Below are 24,414 nucleotides of genomic sequence, written 5' to 3'. Positions count from 1 at the left end.
ACAACAGGAGAATTGCACAATCAAATTGTTTGAATTTATCATGTTTACATCATTAAGCAATCCTTCTTCTTCTTTGAATCCTCTTGTTTTTTAGATCCTTCTTTTCCTTCATTTGGAAATAATACTGCTTGCATACACTTTTCAAAAAGTTCCTTAATTCCGCTGTTCAATTTACTTGAACATTCTTGAAAGGAGAATGCCTTAATTTCTTTGGCAAATTGTTCAATTTCTTGAGAAGTGACAGGTTTGCAATTTCGTTGTTGAAGAAGTTTCAATGAAGCTTGATCTTCACGAAGATCTGTTTTTGTAGCTGCCAAAACAATGGGAACATGTGGACAATGATGTGTGACTTCTGGCAACCATCTGGTTCTGACATTTTCAAAAGGTTTTGGATCGACAACGCTTATACAAATGATAATGACATTAGCTCCTGGATAAGAAAGTGGCCTCAGACGATCTGATAAAAATGTACAAAGAATGGTAAATTTCAATAAATTGTGTCAATGACCTACCGCTGTTGAAAAAGATTGTGAAAAATTGGAGTAAATCAAGATGATTTTTGAAATGAGTCATCATCATCATCATAATTGTATCATATTACATACTAATCTTCTTGTCCAGCTATTGTTGAGAAGAATCATGACAATTATCATTCACAAGAGTTCCACAATTATCAAACATTTCAGCAAGAGTTCAACAACCATAGAATCATTCAAAATTAGTAAGATAATGATGCATCCATTTTAGAACCATTTCACAAAATCACTAAATTCTACAATGTTGGCACTCTCCAACACTTACCTGTATCCCATATTCCAAGATTTACTTTAAATCCTCTATATTCTTGAATGAGATAGGTGTTTTCAAAAACAGTTGGAACATATCCTTCGGGGAATTTGTTATCGACAAACACTTTGACCTAATGTGACATGCAAATGAATATATCGAATATGAAGGTTTGAAGATGTTGAGAATTGAAAATTTGTATGAGTTCCAAATGGTTGGTGATGGATGATGAATGATTGCCACATTTTTGTCATCATCATCATGTGTAAAGTAAAATATTTTGTTATGTGTGTGATCAATAGTATCGATGATATCATTCAATGAGATGGCGCGTGTGTATGATGATAACATACCAGACATGTCTTTCCTATTGTTTTAAATTGATCAATAATAAATGTTGGACAGAATTGACAGTTTGAAATTTGTATAAACAGATTACGGATGGAACAATGCAAGAACGTACCTACGGCACCGTCTCCCACGACGACACACTTGATCTCTGTTTCGTTATAGGGCATTCGTTTTTTTGAATCTCTTGTTGATCACTGACAAGCAAAAATTGATTTCACCGAGGATGCAGGTTGTGGAAGGTTACTGTTAGCGAATTTTTTTGTTGTTTGACAATTGACTGCGCTAGACCAGCAAGAAGGAACTAGGAAGAGGTTCATTCTTCGCCCGTTTTGTGAAGACGATGATCACTGAACCAAGAGAGTTGATACTTTAATCAGACAAACGCAAAATGAGGAAGAGAACAATAATGAGTGAGTGAGAAAATTTTACAAAATGGATTTCAATAAATTATTCCTTCATGTCTTGTTGTTCTGTTACGTTTCCACCATTGCCTTGCTGTCTCAATAGTGAAGATGTTGCTTTAGGATCATTGTATTCCTTTTCCTCAGTTTCTGGATCAACTTGTCGAATGTATAGGACATTATTGCATCGGATTAACAAATCTCCAAGGTTTCCTCTGAATGAACCATCAATCCATTCCTCACTGTTTGCTAATTGTAAATTCATGTAGTGATCCACAGATTTCAAAAGTCCTTTATATTCCATACCCCATTTGAGCTTGACAACAACAGATTTTCCTATCGATTCGTTGAGAAAAGGCTTAGGGTTTACTAGAGTATCCAAGGCCTTTTGGTTTATAATGATAGGCCAAGTATGTAATATTATTTTGAATTTGTTCCCATAATAATAATAATAAACATTCATTTAAATAATCCACGGAACAAGATTCCGAAATATTAATTGTTTGTTTTCAAACAATGTATTGATTATTTTGCAAGTTTCAATGATCATATGGTTGTTTTGTTGAGATTAATTCGAGTCATCCATCAGCACCATCATCATCATCAACATACATTCATCATCCAATTGATTGTTCAATTCAAAACAAACATATATATCGGATCATTTACATTGATTATGTTGTTGTATTATTGTTCATATAACACAAGAAGAGATTATTAGCCACCACAGACAAACGGAATCAAAAAATCCATGATACCTACCGAAGACATTTTTTGAACGTGTTGTGTGATGACAGTTTTATTGAAAAATGAGTCTTCTTTCCCGAGATTTACAAGCAAAGGCTTCTTTCAATTTACAAAGTCTAGAAGCGATTGAAGGACAGAAGGGATACGGAGTCATTGATAATACCAATGGAACAGTGATCCATGTATGTATTTGTTTGGATTTGATATGTGAAGTGATACAGTTACATTTTTAATTTTCAATCGTTTGATGATGATTTGGGAATATTTCCGTTACAAATTGGCTATGGTCTTGTAATTGATGGGTTGCAAACAACAACAACACAGAGCGAAGGAATACTCAAGAATCAACCAGAGCTTCTTACCCACATCTATTTCATTCTTCAAGATGTGAACGGGCTTCTCACGTCCAGCAATTCGGGAGAGACCATGAAGAAACTGCAAATTAAATTTAATGACCAAAACTCCCCACCAACCACCTATCACATTGCTCTTTCAAAAAGCTCTACCTTTGTCGTTCTCACTCAATAATTTAATAATTTTCATCAAAAGCGTATCATTATTTTGTTGTTAATGAAAAAAATGAAGAGTTTCACTAAATTATGTTCCCGTTCATTGCACAATGCTTCTGCTTTGTGGAAGACTCATTCCTCGGTACGATTCTATCAAATTGGTAGGTTGAGTACTTTCAAATCATACAACGTGAGAGTTTTATTTACACGGAATGTCATTTTCTTTGAAAATAACAACAAATGATGATGAATTGAATTTTATTGTACTTTAAACCTTGAAATCATACTTTTATGATATGGCAATTCCATACTCATATAACACCATAACATTATCTTCAAAATTCATTATATTTTGTTTTTTCCTCGGCTTTGTCATTGGCACAATCATCATATTCAACATCACTCAACACTCCATCCACAATAGACCTTGGAAAAGTTGCTTCAACATTTGCAATTCCCTCTCTCACATCTTTTCAAAACAAAGCCTTGGAAGTTGTTTCATCATCTGAAAATGATAAGGACATTCTCATCCAAGCACCACTCTATTCCGGAAAGACTCTTTCATACTTAATTCCAACTTTTGAAGTTGTTACAAAGGCAATTCGTGAGGAGAGATGGACGGAGCGACCTGGTTTTCGTGCCTTGATTATTGTTCCATCCCGTGAGGCAGCTCTCGCAGTTGGACGACAAGTGGATCAATACATTAATTCATTGCCAGAAAGCGAACGTCCAAATGCCTCCGTTGAAAAGCCATCCTTTGACACCTACAATAGAAATGCCTCTAGAAAACAAGGTCACGAACTTATTGAGGAATACGATGATTATAAAGCGTATGAACACTCACAAACTCGTAGAGAAAATGTCTATGGACTGTCATATGCAATTACATGCGGAGGAAAAAGTTTTGAAAAGGAAATTTCAATGCTCGATGCCAGTGAGCCAGAGATTATTATTGCAACACCTGGAAGACTTGTAGATCATTTGAAGAACTCGGATTACTTCCGTAATGTCAAGCTTGTGATTGTTGACGATTGTTCCATGTTTAAGGGTCCAATGGCTTCCATGATGGACCAAATCTTTACTCCAGAAAATATTTCTCCAAATGCTAAGAGAATTTTCATCAATGATACTGAGGGTACCTTTTCTAAATTTTTGAGAAATTCTGAAAATGTTGAAGTACTCACTAGTGAAGAAACCATCACCAAGCAAAACGTGAAACAATCAGTCATCAAGACACAAAATACTGCTGAGCAATTGAAGGTCTTGTATCAAATTTTATCAGAAAATAAGCACAAGAAGGTTGCAGTCTTTAGTGACTCTGCAAAAGTCATTCACGCTCACTATTTAATGGCTGAAAATAATCTATTTTCTTCTCTCATCAGCAGCCGTATTTCCCCTACAAGAGCGATGACCTCTTTCAGCTATTTCAACGAGCAAGAAAATGGCATTGCTTTCTGTAGCAATATTGCATCTCCAATGAATCCAAATGTAGATTTGGTCATTCACTTGGACGCTCCAGCTACACAGCAAGTTTATGAAGCAAGAATTTCACGTGCTTTTGGAAAGAGCAATTCACAATCTATTGTGCTCGTTTCGTCCTCCTCAGAAAACGTTCCAGAGTATTTGAGCAATGTTTCTTCATCTCCAGTACCTTCTGGTAGTGCCAATGAATTCGTGATCAAGCCACTCAGAGTTGCTCAAGTACAGCAAGAAAATGGTTATCATTTACTCTTGAACTGTGTGACGAAATATGCCGAGTCAGGACTTGAAAAGAAGGCTGCTGTTGAAAAAGCCATTTCCACACTCAAGGACATGGGCTTCTCAGAGGGCTTACCAAAAATTTCTAAACGCACAGCGATCAAAATTGGTTTTGAAAAGGAATTGCTTGAGGCTGATTTATTGTTACCTTAACTGATTTAATCATACCTACTATTATTAAAAGGTCTTATTTTGTTCAGTCATTCAACAAATTTGTTTTGTCACTCAATGTACCATCCAAAGAAATTCCGTTTCCTTGAAATTCAAACAGACAGCACTCTATTTTCTTCATGCATTCTTGTTGAGCTTAATGGGGGCCAATTTTGTTGTGGTTGCTGGAGTGCTACTGGCAGCATTCGTGGTTGAAGAGCTCGATCTGCTCTCAATGACCATGGTTGGTGTCACGGACGGTGTCTGTATGGTTTCTATCATATCTTGCATGTTAATATTTTCCTCTGTTTCCAACAAATTTTGAACATAATTTTTGAGCTTGTCAATTTCTTGTTGCTGTTGCTCGAAACGTTTGTTATTCTTTTCCAAACTATCCACAAACTCTGCAACTTTCTTTCGGTCGAGACCAGTAATGGTATTATCCGATGATGATCCAGAACCTGGAATTGTAGTACCATTATTAATCGGCACAAAGTATGTATCAGGTGTTCGAATTCTATTGAGAGAGGAGCGCACCGAAGTTGCACTACCTGCACGTCTCGATCTTGCTGATGAAATGGTCGATGCTGCCGTTGAAGTATTAAACTCCTTTCCTTGTTGTTGCAACTGTTGCTGTTGTTGGAAATGTAATGCATTCTTCAATTGATATTCGAGTGAAATAATTCGTTGTTTGTACTGTTTTTGATCCTTTCGTAATTGATTAATTTCTTCGACAAGGACAGAATTCTCATTATTCTTTCGAACTAAATCACCCTTCAAATGATCTTCACGTGTGGAGAGTGTTCTCTTCATACCTGAAATTGTTTGTTCCAAAAATCCTCGTTGTCTCTCAAATTCCTCAATCGTGTCTCGTAATTTCTCTCCTTGATTATTTGCTTTAATTCCCTTCGTGAGAATGGTGTTGTAACGAGAAACAATTTTCTTGAGATGGACATTGGTGAGTTTGGAATCTCCATTACTTGTCAAGTTGGACAATTCTTGAATTAATAACACGAGTACACGTGTCTTGTCATCGACAGTTTGTTTCAGTTTCACAGATTCGGATTGAATGACTTCAATTTTTTCATTCTTTTGAGCAATTTGTGATTGCAAATTGTCATTTTCAATCTTGGCTTGCAAGAGTTCCTTTTCAATATTTTTCAAATCTTCTCTCAATTCAGAAATGAGATTCTCTTTTGGTGACACTTCATTCTTGAGTTTGTTAAACTTAAATGTAAGAACATATCTCATTTGTTCTAATTCTTTGGCTTGACGGAAGAGGTCTTTCTTGTCACGTTCTTGCATTAAAATTGCATCTTCTTGTTTCTTCTTATCGACCTGAAGAGTATCTATGGTGGTACGATATTCATCATGCTTCTTTTCTAATTGATGGATTTTCTCTTCTTGTTTGGCAATCTTATTTTTGAGAGCAACAATTTCCTTCTTGAGTTCTTCAACTTTGGTTCCTTTTTTGACAGCTTCACCTTTGGCCTCAATCACAGATTGTTTGTGTTTTTCAATGGTATGAATGAGAGATGTTTTCACTCGTTTGAGTTGTGTGTCAAAATCTTCCTCTCCTTGTTGTACGGTTGATTGATACACACTCGAAAGTTGTTTAAAATCTTGACTCAAATTGTCATACGTCTCTACTAGTTGAAGTTTTTCTTCTTCGTATTCTTGTTTGAGTTTTTCAATTTCCTCTTCATGTTTTTCTGTCATGACTTTTACCAAGTCGACAAAGTAGGCCAATTTTTCTTTCAATCCTTCCACTTCCTTTTCATATTTTGCTTTACATTCAGCAACGTTGGACTCGGCAGTGATTCGTTCCTTGTCAATTTCTTCTTGGTGTGTATATTCTACCTTGTTCAAGTTTTCCTTAAAAGAAATGTCTTGATCTGTGAGTTGTTGCACGAGTTGGTTATTGACACGTTTGAGTTCCTTAATTTCATTCGTGTATTGAATGCGCTGTTTTTCCATTTCTTGAGTGTATTGTTCGGTTAATTGCTCAAATTTTCGTTCATGGTCATCATGAGCTTGTTTTGACCTTTCTGTCAAGTCGACAATTTGTTGTTCAATTTCTTCCTCACTTGCTTTCAATGTATAATACAAGTCATAGAATTTGTCAAATTCAAAATGCTTAAATTGCAATGGCTTTCCCTCTTTCCAAGTGTCCAATTCGAGCATGAAAAGTGTATCGTCAGAACCCAAACTAAAAAGGAATCGTTCATCACTGGTAAGCATGAGTGAAACCACTGAACCATTATGGACTTCATATTCGAGAAGGGCCTTGTCCGAGTTGTTTACAGGTTTTTCGGGAGGCCATGAATACAGTAATAATTTTCCACTTGTGGTTCCAATGACTGCAACTTCAGAGTGCGAGCTGTAAATGATTGAAGTTAAATCTTCTCGTGTCGGTATTTGGCTGTAGAGTGATCCATTTCTAAAGGTCCATACATTTCCATCATTTCCCACGGCACTACAGGTATTCGTTTTGTGATCATAGGCAACACATCGAAAGTTGCATGTCTTGACAACATTTTCAAAAATTCGCAACTTGTCTGAAACGAGATCCCACTGACAAATACTTCCATCAAAACTTGCTGATGCTAAATGAATGTCATCCTTTCCCCAAACAATCGATTTGATAATTCCAGAATGTCCTCTCAAAGTATTTACAACTTGGAAGGTTAATGAAGAGATGATGAGTATGGATGTGGCAGATACACATGCAAAGTATTGTCCTCCATTGCAAAAGGTGGCAATTTTACAACTCTTGACATGCCAATCATGTAATAAATAGAGGTCTTTTGAAAGAATGGCAAAGCAGCTTAGTTTGTATCGAAAACCTATCAAAATTCGTGTTCCTGTTGGATCCATGGTCACACAATAAATATCTTCGTCAAAAGTTTTCTCCAGTTCAACTTGTCTCTTCATGTAATTCCATATTCTAAGAGTTCGATCTGAACCGCACGTAACCATTAGAGGTTTTTGTACACAGGTTGCTAATCCCTGCACGAGCTGACCATGAAATCCAATCGGTAATAAGGTGAAATTATTGTCATTCTCTTTTAAAATGTCCACATTTGTTAAAGAAAAATAGGCAAATTTGTTATCATCGTAGCAGCAAATAACGTTATTTTCTTTCCTAGAGACGCATATTGAAACAATTTTTCGTTTTTCTAATGTTCTGAAACGTTTGTAATGATTAAAATATTCAGAGTCATAGGTTCTTTCAAATACTGAAAAGTAGCCATTTTCACCAGCACATACAAAACCTCGATCAATGGCCTCAATACACAAAATTCCCGAAGCATTTGGATGAACATTGGAAAATGTCTTGACCACATTTTTTCCATCGATTACAAGGATTTGACCTTCCTCTGTACCTACAAGTAGTTTTTCATCATCAAACCATGTGTGACATCGATACGTGTACTTGTCACTTCCAATTGGGTCAATATGCTTTAATTCGCCTTCTGTGAAACGCCAAATTTTCATGTCGTCAGGACCTGTTGTGGCCATTTGCCAGTGTGAGTAAGGATTGATGGTGATTTGAGTCACACGGAATGGAATCTTTTTGCTTGATACTTTCTGTGGGATGGTGCATGTATATTCAAATCAAGTTCAAATTTAACGTGTTCGAAAGCTGCAACTCTCGATTCCTATTCATACTTACGTTTGACTTTTCTAAATGCCATAAATAAATAGATTGATCTGGTTCATCGGTTACTGCTGTCAAATATTTGGCATCTCGCGAGAATGCCATTGAAATGACTGGAGAAGGCTTGCCCGATGTTCCCACTACATTGAGTACTCGTGCTCGTTTGGCAGTTCGAAAGTTGTAAACAGATATTTGATACTCTGTTGTACTTTCTTTGGTTTGATTGAGATTTTGTTGACTCTTTCGTTTTGAATCTGCAGAGTTGATTGATTCACTCAATGCAATAAATTTTCGGTTGTAGGATATGGCAAATGCGTGAATTTCCAAAACATTGCCACTTTTCAAAATAAATGTATGTGTTCGTTTTTCGTAATTAAATATTGAAACATGTTTTCCGACGAGATACACAATTTCCTCTTCATTTTCCAAATGTTGAATGGCTTGTGGTATATTTCGAAATCCGAGTGTGTGGCTGTTGTTGGTTGGTTGTGATGAAGTGATTCATATTTTTTCATCAAAGAAAATTCCGATAAGACGATCTGTTGTTAGCTAAACGATACGTGTTTCATGGAAACTTACAAAAATTTGAGACGAGTGCCTTCGAATATTTCCAGTGCAGCATTCTCTTCTTCTTTCTTGTCAACATTTAATTGTGGGGATCCTGGTTCGAAAGATGTATCATTGATAATATTATTGTTCGATTGTTGATGCACAAGCAGTGGACTTTGTGGGTCCTCATTGTCTGACATTGTTTCTTTTGAAAATTGGCCTATATAATCAAATCCGATATTCAATTTCAATTGGTCAAGGAAAATGTATTTGAAAGAGGATGCAGTTTGTTTTTTTTAATTTTAAAAAATGTAAAACTTTTGGCGGGCAAACAATACTTCAACTCCAAGATCATGATTGCGATTGGCCACAATGTTGTTTGAGGTGAATTCATCTTGTTTAGTAGTTTACGAGAAAATCATGTTTATGCAATGAGTTTGTGAAGAGATTCAATACTATGATTAAGCTTTTCTTTTTCAAAATCGATCAAAATCTTGTTGGATGGTACATGTTCAGCAAACAAGTGTTCGTATCGGCCAGGATTGCCATCCACAGGTGGATAAATTCGCTTAAAGTTGTGTAATCTCGATAATTCATCTTCACTATCGTGGAGAATGTACTTTTCTTGAGCGCTCACAGACTCTCCATAATAACGAAGTTTGCTCTGTTTTTCTTGTTCGTAATTGGAACGCGAGTGAGGAACCATACCAATGATGTGGAATGACTCACTCAACACATCGACCTTTACCCGCTTATCGAGCACAGATGACACTCCCAGAGAGGGCATAATATTGACCTCAATTAGCCATGGTTTCAAATCATTGTCAATCATGACGTCAAAACCATAAATTTCAAAGCAGTTCTTTGTGGATGGTAATTTGACCTTGTCACACGTTTGACGAATTCGTCCTTCTACAGAAATTAATGTCTTGACAATGAGGGATTCAACATCTCCCCAAATCTTCTCGACTGGGAAGCCGTTTCTCTTGAGGTAAGTCTTGAGAGATGGAATGCTCCATTTATGAGCATGTTCATTCCATCCATCTTCTTCGGACTCGCCCTCTTCGTTATTTCTCACATATGCCTCTGACTTCTTATTGAGTGAATAATTGGTTAAATGTGAAAAGACGCTATCTAATTTTTCCATGTCGTATTCTTCGGTTGCGAAACGTGCCAATCCGTCATGATGCAAATAAACACGAAGTGGATCATAGGAGGAAACAAGAACATAGAGTCTCATGTCAAATTTCTTTCCACCAATCAACAATGGATTCGCAATGTATTCCTGAGCGAGGATACGTTTATCTTGTGGAATTGGAGCATGTTTTTTTGTATTATAAACACTAATACCTCTTCCACAGCTACTAGCGAATGGTTTGAGAATGAAGAGCTCTTGTTCCTTACATCTCTGTTCAAAAACATTGTAATCGTATGGCAACAAGAAACTATCAGGGAAGAAGTCGTATTCAGATCCACCCATCAATTGCTGTTGTCTGAAGAGATTAATGAAGAGTAAATCTTTTCGACCCAAATTTGTTGATCCTGGAAAATGATTCACTCTTTGAAATGCATTCAAGTGTTGGTAAAAGTGAGCAGGTAAGTGACGTCCCCAGAAAATTGAAAATGGTTCCTTGATGAAACTTTCGAAACGTCTCTCCTGTTCCTCTTCATTGGCACTCATAAATCCTCTCTCAACCACAGGAACATCCTTTCCCAATCTCTTAAATCCCGATCGGAGTAAACTATATCTTAGTGCACTATAATTAAAACTAGAAAGACGATAATATGGTTGTGAATCCACAATATTATCTTTTAAGGTTCGGAGTTGAAGTTGTGCATTATGTTGTGCATAGTATTGGGCCAAGTTAGGATTAGGATATGTCTTGTCAATATTGGGAATTTGTGCAGTTAGTGAAATTGCTTGATCATTGGCATCTTGTGGTGGATAGTCAAAGGTAGCCTTTCCATCCGAATATTGATGAATGAGAGAAATAGTGGGTGGTCTCGGAGTACCATATTGTTCAAAAATTGAAGGCAATACGTAGAATTTTCTCTCCATAGCCTCCAAAGCTGCTTGCTCGGAAGTGGCCATATCTGCAGGTGTGAGTGGTACTTCTGTTTGTTGTAATTCTTCCTGTATCAATTCCGATGGTTGTGAAGCTGTTGATGAAAATGTATCTGCTTCTTCATTCACCACAGCAACACTTGCAACGGATTGACTTGTTGTGGTTGAATAGGAATGTTGACAACCGCATTCGTTGTTCAAAGCACCAAGTTTGTTGTTATTGTTATTGTGGGTAAGAATGGAAGGTGATGATGATGAGCCTTTACGAGTGATCCATGTTTTGCAACGAGACGAGGATTGAGAAAGGAAAGGCTTGCAAAGTCTTTGCATTTTTTTCTATTTCAAAAAATTGCAAAACCCGAATCACGTTTTTGATTGAATCCTGACCATCACAGAGTCAATTAGAAGATCATGGCGTGCGATAACACACGGTTCAAATGAAATTGGATAACAGCATGATAGCTTTGGAATTTTCAAAACAACCACGATTATTCATTGCACTGTTTATAACATTTTCATGAACTCCAGATCAAATTTGTTGAATACTCTTTGAAGGAAATTACTCGATTATGTGTAGCTTCCTTTTCCGAAATCCAAGATGGTATTGAAACTATTGGTTTCTCAATAATAATTTATTATTCAAATTTTAAAAAACCACGTGGGGAGATCTTTGTAATTTGAATTTCCTTGTTTCACGGCCAAACATCTTTTCAATCAGATCTGACACACTCAATCATAACAACCATTTCGTACAGAATATGGTAGAACTCAAAAAGGTAGCCAAACAAAAGTCTTCTTCCTTGGGTGGAGGACCTTCAGAAAAGTCCAAACAGAAACAACACATTCCCTCAAAAACCAAAACTCGTGTACCACTCTTTCAAAAGATTGTTGAGGAACAAATTCAACCAGCGTATCCTTCTCCCATTCTCGATGAGAAACGAGATCACAACTTTGAGGAATTGGTCAAACATTCTCTGGATGAGATCTTGAAATTGAAACATACAGATAATCCCCACAGTTCCTACATTGGTAACGCTGAAAGAATTCTGAATACGGAAGAAGATATTGTCAAGTATAGAGCGAAAGCAGAACTTCCACTTCATCCTTCTTCACCTAAACAAGTCATTTCCAAAGTTTCAGAATACTTTCATGGTGTGATGGATCTAGCTTCACCAATCATGTTGGAAAATGTCAATCCTCCTTCCAATATTCCAGCATTGATCAGTTCATTCTTTGGTTCATTGTATAATGTGGCTATCGTGCAAGATGAATATGCTTGGAATGTCGCATTGACTGAGATTGAATCGTTGGGAATGTTGACAAAATTGGTGGGTTGGGATCCACAAACAGCGAATGGAGTATTTACCTTTGGTGGAACAGGAAATGAAATGGTAAGTGAAAATTTTGTTTTATGTGTGTAGCTTAATTATCGAACTGTTCATGTGTGCACGATCAACACTTTGTTTTAAAATTCCTAAACCTAGTACGCTCTTAAAGTTGCATTGACAAGATGCCTCGGAACGCAATATCGTTTCAAAGGTATTCGAGACAGTGACAAGGTCAAAGTGTTTGTTTCAGAGATTGGCCACTATTGTAAATTCAACACGACCGATTGGATGGGCATTGGAATGGACAATGTCATTGGAGTTCAAATCAATGATGACAATTCCATGAATAAGGACGATCTCTACAAGAAACTTTGTGATTCTGCTCGTAATGGGGAAAAGATTGCTTGCATTATTGCCACATGTGGATCAACAGACCCATTTGGTGTCGATGATGTTCAAAGCATTGTTCAAATTCGTGACAAGATTGTTCAGGAATATCAACTCGATTACAAACCCTTCGTTTATTGCGACTCTGTGATTGGATGGCCATGGCTCTTTTTCCGTTATTACGATTTTGAGAAGAATCCTCTCCAAATTGACACTCAATATGTTCTTCCTGCTATCAAGAGCGTGTTTGAACGAATTCAATTCCTGAAATTAGCCGATGGAATTGGAATTGATTTCCACAAGACTGGATTCTCTCACTACGTTTGTTCGTGTGTCCTCTTCCAGAATGGCAAAGAATTTGAGGATAATCTCTCTCGTCCCAAAGATGTCATGCATTACTTGTACAATTTCTCCGTTTACAAACCTGGATGCTACACACTGGAATGTTCGAGACCTGCCATGTCTTTATCTGCATACAGCACCTTGTTATTGTTTGGAATTGAGGGTTATCAGTCCATGATTGCTCATTTAGTGAAAGTACAACACGCGTTGCGGACGGCTCTCTCTGAATTTGAGAATATTTGTATTGTGAATGACTTGGACAATGGATTTGTAACACTCTTTAGAGTCTATCCAGAAGGAATCAATGCCCAAGAACAATATGCTAAAGAATTTGAAGAGAGCGATCCCAATGTGGTCAACAGAAGCAATGAATATCAAAAACATATTGCAAATGTTCTTCATTTGAAACGAATCGAACAAGATGGACCAGCTCTCTCCTACACTCGATGTTTTCGTAAAAACAAACATGGACATTTATTGTCAGCCATTAAGGCCTTTCCAATGAGTCCATTTTGTACCGAAGAAATTATTCGAGATTATGTCGTGAAGCATATTGTGAATGTTTTCAAAGAAGTAGGAAAAGAATTTGAAGATCATGTTCAGAAAGTAGAAGGAGAGGGACATCCTCTTTGGAAATATCCAAGACATCGACATTTTGACAAACATACCATGCATAGTCAGTGAATTAAGTGAATGTTCTTTGTGCAAATACATTTTACTAGCATTTTCATGTGAACATGGTTCTTTTTTGTTAAATAGTATTTTTGAGATGAATTGTTGATTGACCAACCTTACTACAGCCGATGATCGACTACAACTTATTCCATTATGATTGGAATGGCAAGTTGAAGTTGAGAGAAATTCAATAAAGTGGCATTGTAATGGAGATAATGACGTTTTAAACATGATCAACTGGCGTTTGCTGTTACTGTCATTTACGCGAGTTGATTAGTTGGCAGCAAGTACTTCATTTGTATGAACTCCTTAGGACAAACTCTTTGACAAGTGACATCACACCATATTTTTTGGTCTCCTCCTCAAAGACCACGGATACTTTGCATCTCAGAAAAAAACGCTGCTGTGTCCATCCATAGGTCATGACTGCAACAACACGCGTTGCACCATCCACTCCTTCCAACAAACTCCACAAACTGTCCTTCTCTCTCTTTCCGAAAATGAAAAGCTTGAACACATCTCTACTCCAAGTTTTCTTCTCAATAACGATAATTGTATCGACATGGTTCTTTCAACAACATGTACATGCAGCTGTCGTTCTTCAAGAATATCAATACAGCACCTATTTAATTTTAAATTCCTCTCTAGAAAATACAACGAGTGCCTCTTCGTGTGGAACTAACAGTTCATATCCGTGTTACTCCATCCAACAACAAATTCAAGCCATCGATGAACAATTGCCCTCGCTTCCCATCAATTTTAAATACGCAATTCAGTTGACCATCAATGTAATGAGTGACATTCCTACAGAAATGTGTAATTTCAAGTTTACGAATCCTAATTCGGCAAAATTTGCAACTTTTGTATTCATATGGCTTGGATCAAAACCTGACACGTCCAAAGTTTTGTTGGACTGTCAGGGAAGTGAATTTTTTAGTTTTTCTAATGCTCCTGCCTCTTTGAACATCACCAATCAGTTTGATTCGTTCGATGTAAAGAACACAATTTTCAAGGAACAAATGATTATTTCGTCAATGAATCATTGCAACCTTAGTGGCTCTGCAATTTACAAGATGAACGAAAAACAAACAACCATGATATATGATTCGAATTTTTACAATTGTTATTGGTTCATCTCCAATGTCAATGATGCAATAAGCTTTCGAGAATGTAAAATAACTAATAGTAGTATGGTTGTGGATGTCATTTCGAAATCACTGAGCATTTCCGAATCGTCCATTGAAAATGTTGACCTGATTTTAAAGTTTTCAACAATGACGTTTTTATCGACCACATTCAATGATAATTTAGCAATTTTCACTCAATTTCAAAGTTTATTGCTGCATGAATGCAATTTTTTCACCACCAAACAAACACTGATATCATTTGGAGACTCAATGACGATTCGAAGAACTTTATTTGAGAAAAGTAATTTGGATTTCAAAATTGTTTCTGTGCGAAGTGTCATCATTGGAAATAGTACTTTTTCTGGTAACTATCAAACCAATCTCAGCAATAAGGCATTGATTCAACTCACCGGTTCTTACAGCCTTACCATTGCAAATTCTACTTTTATCAATAATAGAGACCTTCTATTGATGTCAATTTATCAAGCTTCCCTTGTGAATTTTCAAAACTCGATTTTTCAACAAAACACGGGAGGTGGAGCCGTTCAAATCGAACATATGGTTGGATATTTCAAATTATCATCAGTGACATTTAGTAATTGCACATTTAATGGCAACAAGGGACAAAATGGAGGTGCCATTTTGATTGGAATGACTTTTGGAAATCTCACCATTTCGAATTGTCAATTCACCAAGAATTCTGCTAATTACGGAGGAGCTCTCTATTTGCAACAAGAAAAAGTAGCAATTTCAAATTGTCAATTTACAGGAAATTCAGCAACTCAAAATGGAGGAGCCATCTATGTGAAAGACACCACTTTCTTGTCTCTTCAAAGCAGCACTCTTCAAAATAATATGGCTAACCGAGGAGGAGCATTGTACTTGTCTTCTCTCACCTCCAATTACATGATGAATTCTGCTTGTAGCAATAACATTGCCTCATATTCAGGTGGTTGCCTATTTGCTCAAAGCACCACGCATCCCACACTCTTACAATCAGTGTCAACCTCGTTATCAGGTTTGAATTCAGCAATATCTTATGGACACAACATTGCAACACCCATTGACGGAACACAATTTCAGTTTTCTGTCAAGTATCAAGAAGGACAAGCTGCGACGGAAATGCCAACCTCACTGTCGTTGTATCCAGGTCAACCAGTAGATATTACTGTGAAAATTAAGGACAAGAATAATCAAGCGATCAAATCCATTGAATTTCCTATGGGAGTCAGCGTTGGAAGTAACATGACAGTCACCGTCGATTCACTCTCTACAGATTATTTAACCCTTCATGGATTATACCTTTCTGTGTATTCCTCAATTGATTTCCTATCGAATACGACTTTAAATTTGACACTGAGCAGTGACACATTCTTTTCCATTCCAGTTCAAATCGTACCATGCAATCAAGATTATTCTCTTCAACCCGTAAGCTCGAATGGAAATGCCATGATTTGTACTAAAAATCCTCCTGGATTTCCCTATTCCGTTGTGTTACCCGTAGTGTTAATTGGAGGAGTCTTACTCTTCATCGTTGGAATTGCATTTGGCATTGCCGTCTTGTATGGAGTTTATATCATTGTGAAAAAGTTGAAAAAGCTAGAAAAGAAGGAGAAAGCTGAAATGAAATTAGAAAAGACATTAATTGATAAGAAATTTATTTTCACTGGATCTACGACCACTCCGCCTGCTCATGCTCAAAGCTCGAAATCTGTAGCGAGTACTCGACAATCCTTGCATGATCAAGAAAAGTACATTATTCCAATTGAAAATTTGGATATTGTTAAAAAGATTGGAGAAGGTTCGAACGGTATGGTCTATCTCGCAAATTGGAACGGTACAGAAGTTGCTGTGAAGAGTCTGAAATTAGATTTTTCAGAATTACAGGGAGAAAGTGAAGAGTTTGAAAGAGAAGCTTCATTATTGAGCTCATTAAGACATCCCAATATTGTGAACTTTTATGGAGTGAGCATGACTGACACTGGAAAATTCATGGTAGTGGAATATTTACCAAGAGGAAGTTTGGATAAATTAATTTATCAATGTAAAGTTGGAAAGGAAAAATTGGCACTCTCGAAAAAGCTTTCCATCTTGTTGGGAATTTCGAATGGAATGGCCTATTTGCACTCATTGAAACCAAACATGATAGTGCATCGTGATTTGAAACCAGGAAATATTTTGCTGGACAATAATTTAACACCTAAAGTGTGTGATTTTGGGTAAGTTTCGATTGTGTGAATGCAAGGACATGGAATGGAATGGGTATATTTGTGTTATTTACTTTGGAATTTTTGTTGAATTATATTCATGAATTATATTATGTTCACACATCATTGCACCACACACAGTTTGAGTAAAGTCATTGGAACAATGAATGGAACCATGACAACTAATATTGGAACATTATTCTATATGGCACCTGAAATATTGTCAGGAGGTGTTCAGGAAGGAATGAATGCAGCGATTGACGTCTATGCATTTGGTATCATTTTGTGGGAATTATATTTTGAACAAGTTCCATTTATGGAAACCAATTCATCCAAACTCTCTCGATTCAAAGCACAAGATTTAACAGGATCTCCAAAACTTCAAGAATCGCACATTCCCTTCCAAGTTCCAACCATGGTCATGAATGGTATTCGACCTGAAATTCCCTTCAGTAATCGTGAGGAAGAACAAGTTTGGATTAAGGAATTCATATTGCCCAATGAGACTCAACAAGAACAATCATTGGAAAAATTAGTGCGGGTAACAGAGGCCTATATGGATTTAACTCGAGCTTGTTGGAGTTTAAGAGCTAGTGAGAGACCAGATTTTGTGACCATCTCTCAGAAAATTCAACAAATGATTTCCATCCTTAATTAACGATTTTTTAGAGTGATTTTTTATAAGCTGAAATATACAGCACTTTCTGATCCAAGATGTCATCTACTTTTTTCAGACGTTCACAATGTTGCTGCTTCATGGCCAAAACTTGCCTCTTTCCAACAAGTGCGTACGGATTGGAAAGGTTTGGTGCGCGACTGACAAAAAAGGACAAAAAATATTTTCAAAAGGTGTGAATCGATTTTTAGAAAACATATGGTGGTCCGTAATCTTCCGCTACACTACTACCACAAGTATATACCATACTCGTATGAGTTGCCGTTGTGTGGCACCTGTTGGTCTCATGATGTTTGAAACTCACTCACTGGACGCCACCAAACAGTACGAGAGAACAACACAAAAAAAAAACAGTTGTCATTCCAACAAGCTTTACTAGAGTCGAGTGTTGAATACCCAAAGTCATCACATGTTGTTTTCACACCACTCTTCGTCATTGTCAGAAACTACAAATTTTCACACCTTCTCAACAACAACAACTCGATCCCTCTTGTTAAGATCCATCAATGTAACACAAAGTTCAATACCATCCACAGCAGAGAATATTGGCGCTCTATGTAATTCAGCCATTTTCATTGTGGCTCTTTCTTCACTGATGGGAATTTTATTGAGTTTTTACATTCGAGCTCGTCATGAAATGAAATTCAAGCAAAAGATTCTCTTTTTCTTGACTGGTGTTTTGGTAGTCACTGAAATTGTTGCTCTCGTGTTGCGAGTGGTGTACAACAGCACAGCAGAATATATGAATGGATACGATTGGAGGAGATTTCCAAATTTGTTGGATTACATGATTGTCGAGTGGGTCTTTTCAGTGATGGAAAATGCTTTGGCTTTCTTTGCGATTGTGAACATCACAGTTATTACTGGATTTCTTCAAGATATGTTGTAAGTAGTGTCCAATCATGAATTCAATTGAATCGTTTTGAATTTGAACACACACACACACGCGACGGGTTGTTCATTGAAAATTTGAACACAAATTCAAACTTTCAAATTTCTAAAAACAAACACTACTCAAAACACTGATATGATGTTAATAATTGATACTTACAGTTTAACCACAGCAACAGCTGCAGGAACCATCTCTAAAAAGTATTACGCTCTCCTCCGATGGTCTCTCTTCTCCATCAACATGATCTGTAGTGGTGTCATGGCCATTCTCGTCATTCTCAATGCCATCATGAACCTTTTGGCAAGAATGACACTTCTCAATAGTTCCGTAGTCGTTCCTGTCCAAATCATTCTTCTCGTCATTTATTGCGTTCTTTCCTTAATGAATTTAACAGTATTTTGTGTCATTAGTCTTCGACTCTTATGGTACGTGAGAAAAACGTCACGCAATGTCTCTGCAGCACGTGACAAGGAATCTTCAAAATTCATGACAAAACCCTTTACCAAAATTTGTGGACTCATGTTAGGAATGTTATTGAGCTCGTTTTTACAAATTGTTTCAGCCATTGTTTCATTCTTTACGAGTAACTATGCAAATTATTTACACGTGTTGGATTACTTGTTGCAAGCACTGGGAGTTTTAGTCTTTGCTGTGTTTGTCATGTTGTTATACATTCCATTGTGGAATGATCAAAGTGACAAGGATGCTCGAAATTATGTGTTGAATACATGTACGAACGGTCGTCGACAAAGTATTGTGCATTGTGCGAACATTCCTGTGAATTCGAATCAAAATAATTGCAATAACACTAGTGGTTCGAATGGTGATACAACCACCACAAGTAATGAAATTACTGAAAAAGATGTCATGACGATGGTTGAGGAAAATTATGAAAAGAAATCAGAATTGGAAATGATTAAGGAAGAACCATCTCCAGCAACTCCTTCGTTGCAACATGTAGAAATGCAGGAAATTACCATCAATGATGAGAATAACGTGTAGAATGTGCGCAGTAATAGTTAAAATATCTCTTGTACTGACGGTCATGATTGTGTATAATATATTGAGAATTGAGAGCCAGTCATTGGTGTGGAAACAAACTCTCTGGTGAGAGTGGATGACCTTCTCAATAAAAATTGTACATTTCTTGTCGTAATCGGCCATTGTTCACTGTGAATGAAAATTTGAATGCTTAAAACCATAAACCAAAAAAGAAAACAGTATTACAATTCGAATTTGATTGTGAACACACTGGAACAAGACACCAAAAAGGTGCACGCTGGTATTCAATACTTTTTCATTACATGTTCCCTTTCATCTCACGGGCTCTTTAAATTTTCTAACTTTAATATTGTGAACAATTTGTTGGAGGTATTAATAAGAGAACACAATTTAAATTGTTCAATGCGTGCGTACACAAGAAAAGGAAGTAGTTAAAAGCATTAGTCTATCCACGGTTAAAGGTGGAAGAGGAGGCGCACAATTGAATCGTGCTTGTGTACGAAATTGTCTCGTAAATTCGTATCGGATGTCAAAACTTACCTTCTAATGTAAAGTGATAAGCATTCACCCTGTTAAATCTTATCATAAAAAAATAATAATAACACACACCCGTCATCAACATGAAGAGTATTCAAACTTTGATTGTTGCTGTCCTCTTGGCTTGCTGTGCCATGACTGTTGTTTTGGCAACTGACAGCACCACTTCAAATTTTAGAGACGCACTCTACAATTACGTTCACTCACCAAGCAGTGTCTTTTCCTATAAGCTCGTTGACACTGCTGTCGGTGCCAATGCCACTGTCTATACATTGAATGTTACCTCTGTTGCTTGGTTGCCAGAATCAGAAATTGGTTCTACCCATATTTGGTATCATTACGTAACTGTAGCCATCCCAAATAATTTGAATCGAGCCAACTCTCAAGGTTTCTTCTTCATTACCAATGGCGATGTCGGTCTCCCTGCTCCAGGAATTTCTGAAGCCAATTCCTCTCCACCCAACATTGTGGCCTATTCTTCAAAACTTGCTTCGACCACTAAAAGCATTGCAGCAAATTTATTCATGATTCCTAATCAAGTCATGACTTATAATTCAGATCCAGCTCATCTCGTTCGTCGTGAAGATGCAATCATTGGCTATGGATGGGAAAAGTTTATGAATAATACTTCCAGTAATTTGTTGTATGTGACTCAATTGCCAATGGTGAAGGCATCGAAATTGGCAATGGATGCAGTGGTGCAATTCGTACAACAAACGTTGAATTATCAATTGGAGTCCTTTGCTGTGAGCGGTGCTTCCAAGAGAGGGTAAGTTGAAATTAATGTCACATGAAATTTAGGGTTGACACTTTTGTTGTTTCATTACCTTGCTATATTTGTATAAATTAATCAAAGATGGACAACCATCTTATTAGGAGGTGTGGATCATCGTGTCAAGTCGATCATTCCACTCGTCATTCCAACCTTTGGTACTGCCAAGTTTATTGAACATACTTATAACAACTTGTGTGCATGGCCTTGGGCATTCTATGACTATGTTACCAATGGAGTGACGGATTATCTTTACAAACCACAATTTGAGAGTTTGACAGATATTGTGGATCCGCTCAATTATCGAAGATTGAAATCCATTCCCAAGTATCAAGTGATGGCTATGGGTGATGAATTCTTTGCCCCGTAAGTTTTTTTGCGTCTTGTTGCTCTTTCTTAACAACAATGTCCTTAATAACAAACCCAAGAGATCTCAATGATCTTTCCTATCGACAAGTGAAAGGTGAAAAGTATGTTCGTTATGTACCAAATAGTGGCCACTCCATGAGCGGTTCTGATGTCATGGAGGTTCTTCTCACTTATCAATATGCTCGTTTGAACAACATTGCTTTACCAAAATACACATTCACACGTGAATGGGTCTCTGAAGGTGTGATTATCAACGTCCGTGTGAAGAATGGAAAGAAACCAACTCGTGTGAGTTTATGGCAAGCTACCAATCCAAATGGACGTGATTTTAGAACCACAACGATCGGCGCCAATGTCTGGACCTCAACTGTTTTGAGTGAAGTTAAACCTTTCGAATGGCAAGTGTTGGTTAGAAATCCAAGCAATGGATATACTGCAGCAACGGTGGAATTGGTCTTTGAGAATTATATTGATGGGGTGGAATTGGCTCCATTGAAGTTTACAACCAACGCATACGTCACTCCAAATACTACACCATGCGAGATTAGCCCAACCAATTTGCCTTCTCATCAACTCGTGTAAACTATTTGGGAATGACTTGAACTTTTAATAAATTGGTGTCAATCAAAACGATGCTGCAAAGTCAATATGCGAAGAAACGATGAATTTTTTTGATTGCCTGTTACCAATCACCGCAACGAACACAATTTCGACAAGAACAAGTCATGATTTTAAGCCAAATCTTCAAACAAAAGACTGTATGTCATTGAAATTTAGATTCAATTGTTTAAAGACATGAAGTTGTCTCACTGTACTCCTAATTGTTCAAGCATTTCCTTTTCGAATAAGGGTCTATTTGTTTCAGCAAATAATTTGTTCCATGTTTTAACTTCCTCGTGGACCTTCCCTGATTCAACAATTCTCTTCAGAACGTCAGCCATCTTTTCCAGTTCAGTATCTTTGGCGCACTCTTTATACATTGCTGAAAATCCTTTCACGCACATCATGTTATCAAAGTTATCACGTAAATAGCCAGTATTATTATCCAAGAAGATAACCTTTTTCAAATCTCGATTCAATTCAGAAACCTTCTTTGTTTCAAAAAGGTGATGTCTATAGAGGCGATGACTGAAAACATCTGGTAAACATTCCAAAATCGAGTCCGCATAATGGTCCACACTTGCTGTCAATAAAACGATTTCGAACAATTTGGACATGTCCACTAAAAATTTATCCAACCCAGGACGTTTCACAACCAAATATCCACTTGGAATGGTAAAACTTTCCATACCTAAACTCTGATAATCAATACTGTTGTCTGCCTCAACTGTGGTTAATGTTTCGTCTAAATCCAAAACAAGAGTCATTCTTTCATCGCCATTTTCAAGAGGGGGAAGTGCACAAAGTCCTTGCTCCCTGGCATAGGAATAAGCATCAACGTAACAGCGAAATTGAAGTGGCTGTCCAGAAATGCTTGAACGAGGGCTTAATGATGGATGTGGCTGGTTCCAAGAACAAGACATGGCACCACACTTAAAAGGGAACGAGGTTCCAACGATCAAGGATTTAGGCAACATACGTTTGGAGAGATTGAATGCAACAGAGGTGTTGTTCATGAGCAGTCTCTTCAAAGTAGCACTAGAGCACTTCATGGTGATGACGAGGCGGTGTTATTTCGTGAGAGTATTAAGGTTGAAGTTTCAATTTTTTTGTGAGGAGCATCGCTTGGTGTGTTGAATCTCAGTTTAAAAACCACCAATTGGACCAATCAATTTCGTGATCAAGTAAATGATAGAGTTTCAAAATTATATAAATGGTACTAACCGTAACAACAAGGAACCGGGCTTCACAATGCTGTTTGAGAGTAGTGAAACACTCCGTGGAGTGCTGTCTTGTGAACCGAAATCGCGAGAGAAGCTGGAAAGCGAAATGCGAGAAATGCGAGGATAAGGGTCTTATAAAAATCTGCAGCCAAAGCAAACATTCAATTATTCTAACAGATTTATGAGTACGATGAGTAGGTAGGATCGGTTGTGTTACAAACTGTTTCTTTTATTTAAATCGATTATTTCAAAGGCCATCAATTGAGAAACGTTTAGAAATATACAATTAACTACAACAATGAATTAAGCAAAACGGAGTTGATGACATTTTAAAAAAGGATTTACGTGTGTTTTCTCTCATGAAGCCAAAATTCAGAGCAATGACCAAACTTAAAAACAAGGTTACTGGTCGTGTTGAGAAGATGATTGCTGTCTTGGAACAGATCAAGTATCAATAATCAATATGTTTTTAAGTATGATTACATGAATGGTTTATGGGTTTGGCTCCACCTACTCTTTTTTTTGTTCAATAAGTCCTGTCCACGGTCCGAAGTTAACTGCTGAGGACGAGATATACTCAAATCCTAGGCTAATTTTCATTTGCTTTCTAATGGTGTTGAAATTTCTAAGAGATGTGAAGTGGTTGTTGAGTTATTTCACTCTGAATTTTGAAGGTAAATTGGCCCAAAAAAAATTTTAATGTTGTAAATGAAGAGAGGATGATTATTTATTATCGGACTGGTGTTTCAAACTGTAAAACCAGAGAGAAGCAATGAAATTGGAACACAAGGTTTTTGAGGACTTGGAAATTTTTTTTAAAAATATTTTGGACTCAAAAATTCCAAGTTCAAAATGATAGAGAGGTCCAGCGAAAATATGAAATATAGCTCTTTTTCAATAAATACTGATCAGCTGTATCTCAAATTGATATATGAAGTGTTACTCACCATGTAGAACACTAATATTATGGTTGTGTGCTGATGACTGACTCCTGACGCGGAAATGTGGTACTCCTAGCCGCTGAATATGACCGTGAGGGTGATGTTGCTTGACATGATCCTCTCCTGATAATTAAACGTAGAGCGTTGTGTGTGTGAGAGATTTGTAGAGTATTTGTATTGTTTGTGACATGAACAGTGATGTACCTGTTGAATGAATCAGCTCCTATGTTGGAGAGTCAGTTTGTCGCTGGAGGTGGAATATTTTTAAAAAAATTTCAAAGTTCAAAATGATAGAAAAGTCAAGCCAAAACTTGAAGTGAGGCTCTATTTCGATAAATACTGATTGATATCATCTCTTA

At 37.0% G+C, this 24,414-nt stretch overlaps 12 protein-coding genes across 12 annotated transcripts; 6 read left to right on the top strand and 6 right to left on the bottom strand.

Moving 5' to 3' along the window:
- Positions 1 to 44: 44 nt before the first annotated feature.
- On the bottom strand, positions 45 to 576 carry C9374_001487 (uncharacterized protein; the record flags this gene model as incomplete). Its single annotated transcript, XM_044690799.1, has 2 exons — positions 45 to 457; positions 513 to 576. 2 exons carry the CDS (start codon positions 574 to 576, stop codon positions 45 to 47), a joined length of 477 nt encoding a protein of 158 aa, XP_044551147.1.
- A 28-nt stretch (positions 577 to 604) lies between these two features.
- C9374_001486 (uncharacterized protein) lies at positions 605 to 1,304 on the bottom strand (the record flags this gene model as incomplete). Its single annotated transcript, XM_044690798.1, has 4 exons — positions 605 to 621; positions 802 to 919; positions 1,140 to 1,153; positions 1,250 to 1,304. The coding sequence occupies 4 exons, from the start codon at positions 1,302 to 1,304 to the stop codon at positions 605 to 607; spliced, it is 204 nt and encodes a 67-aa protein (XP_044551146.1).
- Positions 1,305 to 1,584: 280 nt separating this feature from the next.
- Positions 1,585 to 2,309, bottom strand: C9374_001485 (uncharacterized protein; the record flags this gene model as incomplete). Its single annotated transcript, XM_044690797.1, has 2 exons — positions 1,585 to 1,923; positions 2,301 to 2,309. 2 exons carry the CDS (start codon positions 2,307 to 2,309, stop codon positions 1,585 to 1,587), a joined length of 348 nt encoding a protein of 115 aa, XP_044551145.1.
- A 38-nt stretch (positions 2,310 to 2,347) lies between these two features.
- On the top strand, positions 2,348 to 2,813 carry C9374_001484 (uncharacterized protein; the record flags this gene model as incomplete). The annotated part of the gene is made up of 2 exons (XM_044690796.1): positions 2,348 to 2,467; positions 2,610 to 2,813. The coding sequence occupies 2 exons, from the start codon at positions 2,348 to 2,350 to the stop codon at positions 2,811 to 2,813; spliced, it is 324 nt and encodes a 107-aa protein (XP_044551144.1).
- Positions 2,814 to 2,864: 51 nt separating this feature from the next.
- Positions 2,865 to 4,705, top strand: C9374_001483 (uncharacterized protein; the record flags this gene model as incomplete). The annotated part of the gene is made up of 2 exons (XM_044690795.1): positions 2,865 to 2,955; positions 3,219 to 4,705. The coding sequence occupies 2 exons, from the start codon at positions 2,865 to 2,867 to the stop codon at positions 4,703 to 4,705; spliced, it is 1,578 nt and encodes a 525-aa protein (XP_044551143.1).
- A 135-nt stretch (positions 4,706 to 4,840) lies between these two features.
- Positions 4,841 to 9,112, bottom strand: C9374_001482 (uncharacterized protein; the record flags this gene model as incomplete). Its single annotated transcript, XM_044690794.1, has 3 exons — positions 4,841 to 8,293; positions 8,379 to 8,835; positions 8,943 to 9,112. 3 exons carry the CDS (start codon positions 9,110 to 9,112, stop codon positions 4,841 to 4,843), a joined length of 4,080 nt encoding a protein of 1,359 aa, XP_044551142.1.
- Positions 9,113 to 9,336: 224 nt separating this feature from the next.
- Positions 9,337 to 11,307, bottom strand: C9374_001481 (uncharacterized protein; the record flags this gene model as incomplete). Its single annotated transcript, XM_044690793.1, has 1 exon — positions 9,337 to 11,307. The coding sequence occupies one exon, from the start codon at positions 11,305 to 11,307 to the stop codon at positions 9,337 to 9,339; it is 1,971 nt and encodes a 656-aa protein (XP_044551141.1).
- Positions 11,308 to 11,735: 428 nt separating this feature from the next.
- On the top strand, positions 11,736 to 13,718 carry C9374_001480 (uncharacterized protein; the record flags this gene model as incomplete). The annotated part of the gene is made up of 2 exons (XM_044690792.1): positions 11,736 to 12,368; positions 12,462 to 13,718. 2 exons carry the CDS (start codon positions 11,736 to 11,738, stop codon positions 13,716 to 13,718), a joined length of 1,890 nt encoding a protein of 629 aa, XP_044551140.1.
- A 491-nt stretch (positions 13,719 to 14,209) lies between these two features.
- Positions 14,210 to 17,701, top strand: C9374_001479 (uncharacterized protein; the record flags this gene model as incomplete). Its single annotated transcript, XM_044690790.1, has 2 exons — positions 14,210 to 17,055; positions 17,185 to 17,701. 2 exons carry the CDS (start codon positions 14,210 to 14,212, stop codon positions 17,699 to 17,701), a joined length of 3,363 nt encoding a protein of 1,120 aa, XP_044551139.1.
- A 427-nt stretch (positions 17,702 to 18,128) lies between these two features.
- Positions 18,129 to 19,613, top strand: C9374_001478 (uncharacterized protein; the record flags this gene model as incomplete). Its single annotated transcript, XM_044690789.1, has 2 exons — positions 18,129 to 18,604; positions 18,773 to 19,613. The coding sequence occupies 2 exons, from the start codon at positions 18,129 to 18,131 to the stop codon at positions 19,611 to 19,613; spliced, it is 1,317 nt and encodes a 438-aa protein (XP_044551138.1).
- A 620-nt stretch (positions 19,614 to 20,233) lies between these two features.
- Positions 20,234 to 21,873, top strand: C9374_001477 (uncharacterized protein; the record flags this gene model as incomplete). The annotated part of the gene is made up of 3 exons (XM_044690788.1): positions 20,234 to 20,919; positions 21,007 to 21,288; positions 21,351 to 21,873. 3 exons carry the CDS (start codon positions 20,234 to 20,236, stop codon positions 21,871 to 21,873), a joined length of 1,491 nt encoding a protein of 496 aa, XP_044551137.1.
- A 224-nt stretch (positions 21,874 to 22,097) lies between these two features.
- On the bottom strand, positions 22,098 to 22,943 carry C9374_001476 (uncharacterized protein; the record flags this gene model as incomplete). The annotated part of the gene is made up of 1 exon (XM_044690780.1): positions 22,098 to 22,943. One exon carries the CDS (start codon positions 22,941 to 22,943, stop codon positions 22,098 to 22,100), a length of 846 nt encoding a protein of 281 aa, XP_044551136.1.
- Between the last annotated feature and the right edge of the window lie 1,471 nt (positions 22,944 to 24,414).

The sequence above is a fragment of the Naegleria lovaniensis genome, assembly GCF_003324165.1.
Source record: "Naegleria lovaniensis strain ATCC 30569 chromosome Unknown tig014, whole genome shotgun sequence".
Classification (NCBI taxonomy): Eukaryota; Heterolobosea; class Eutetramitea; order Acrasida; family Naegleriidae; genus Naegleria; species Naegleria lovaniensis.
The sequence above is the reverse complement of the archived record's forward strand: the minus strand, read 5'-3'. Positions and strand labels throughout refer to the sequence as shown.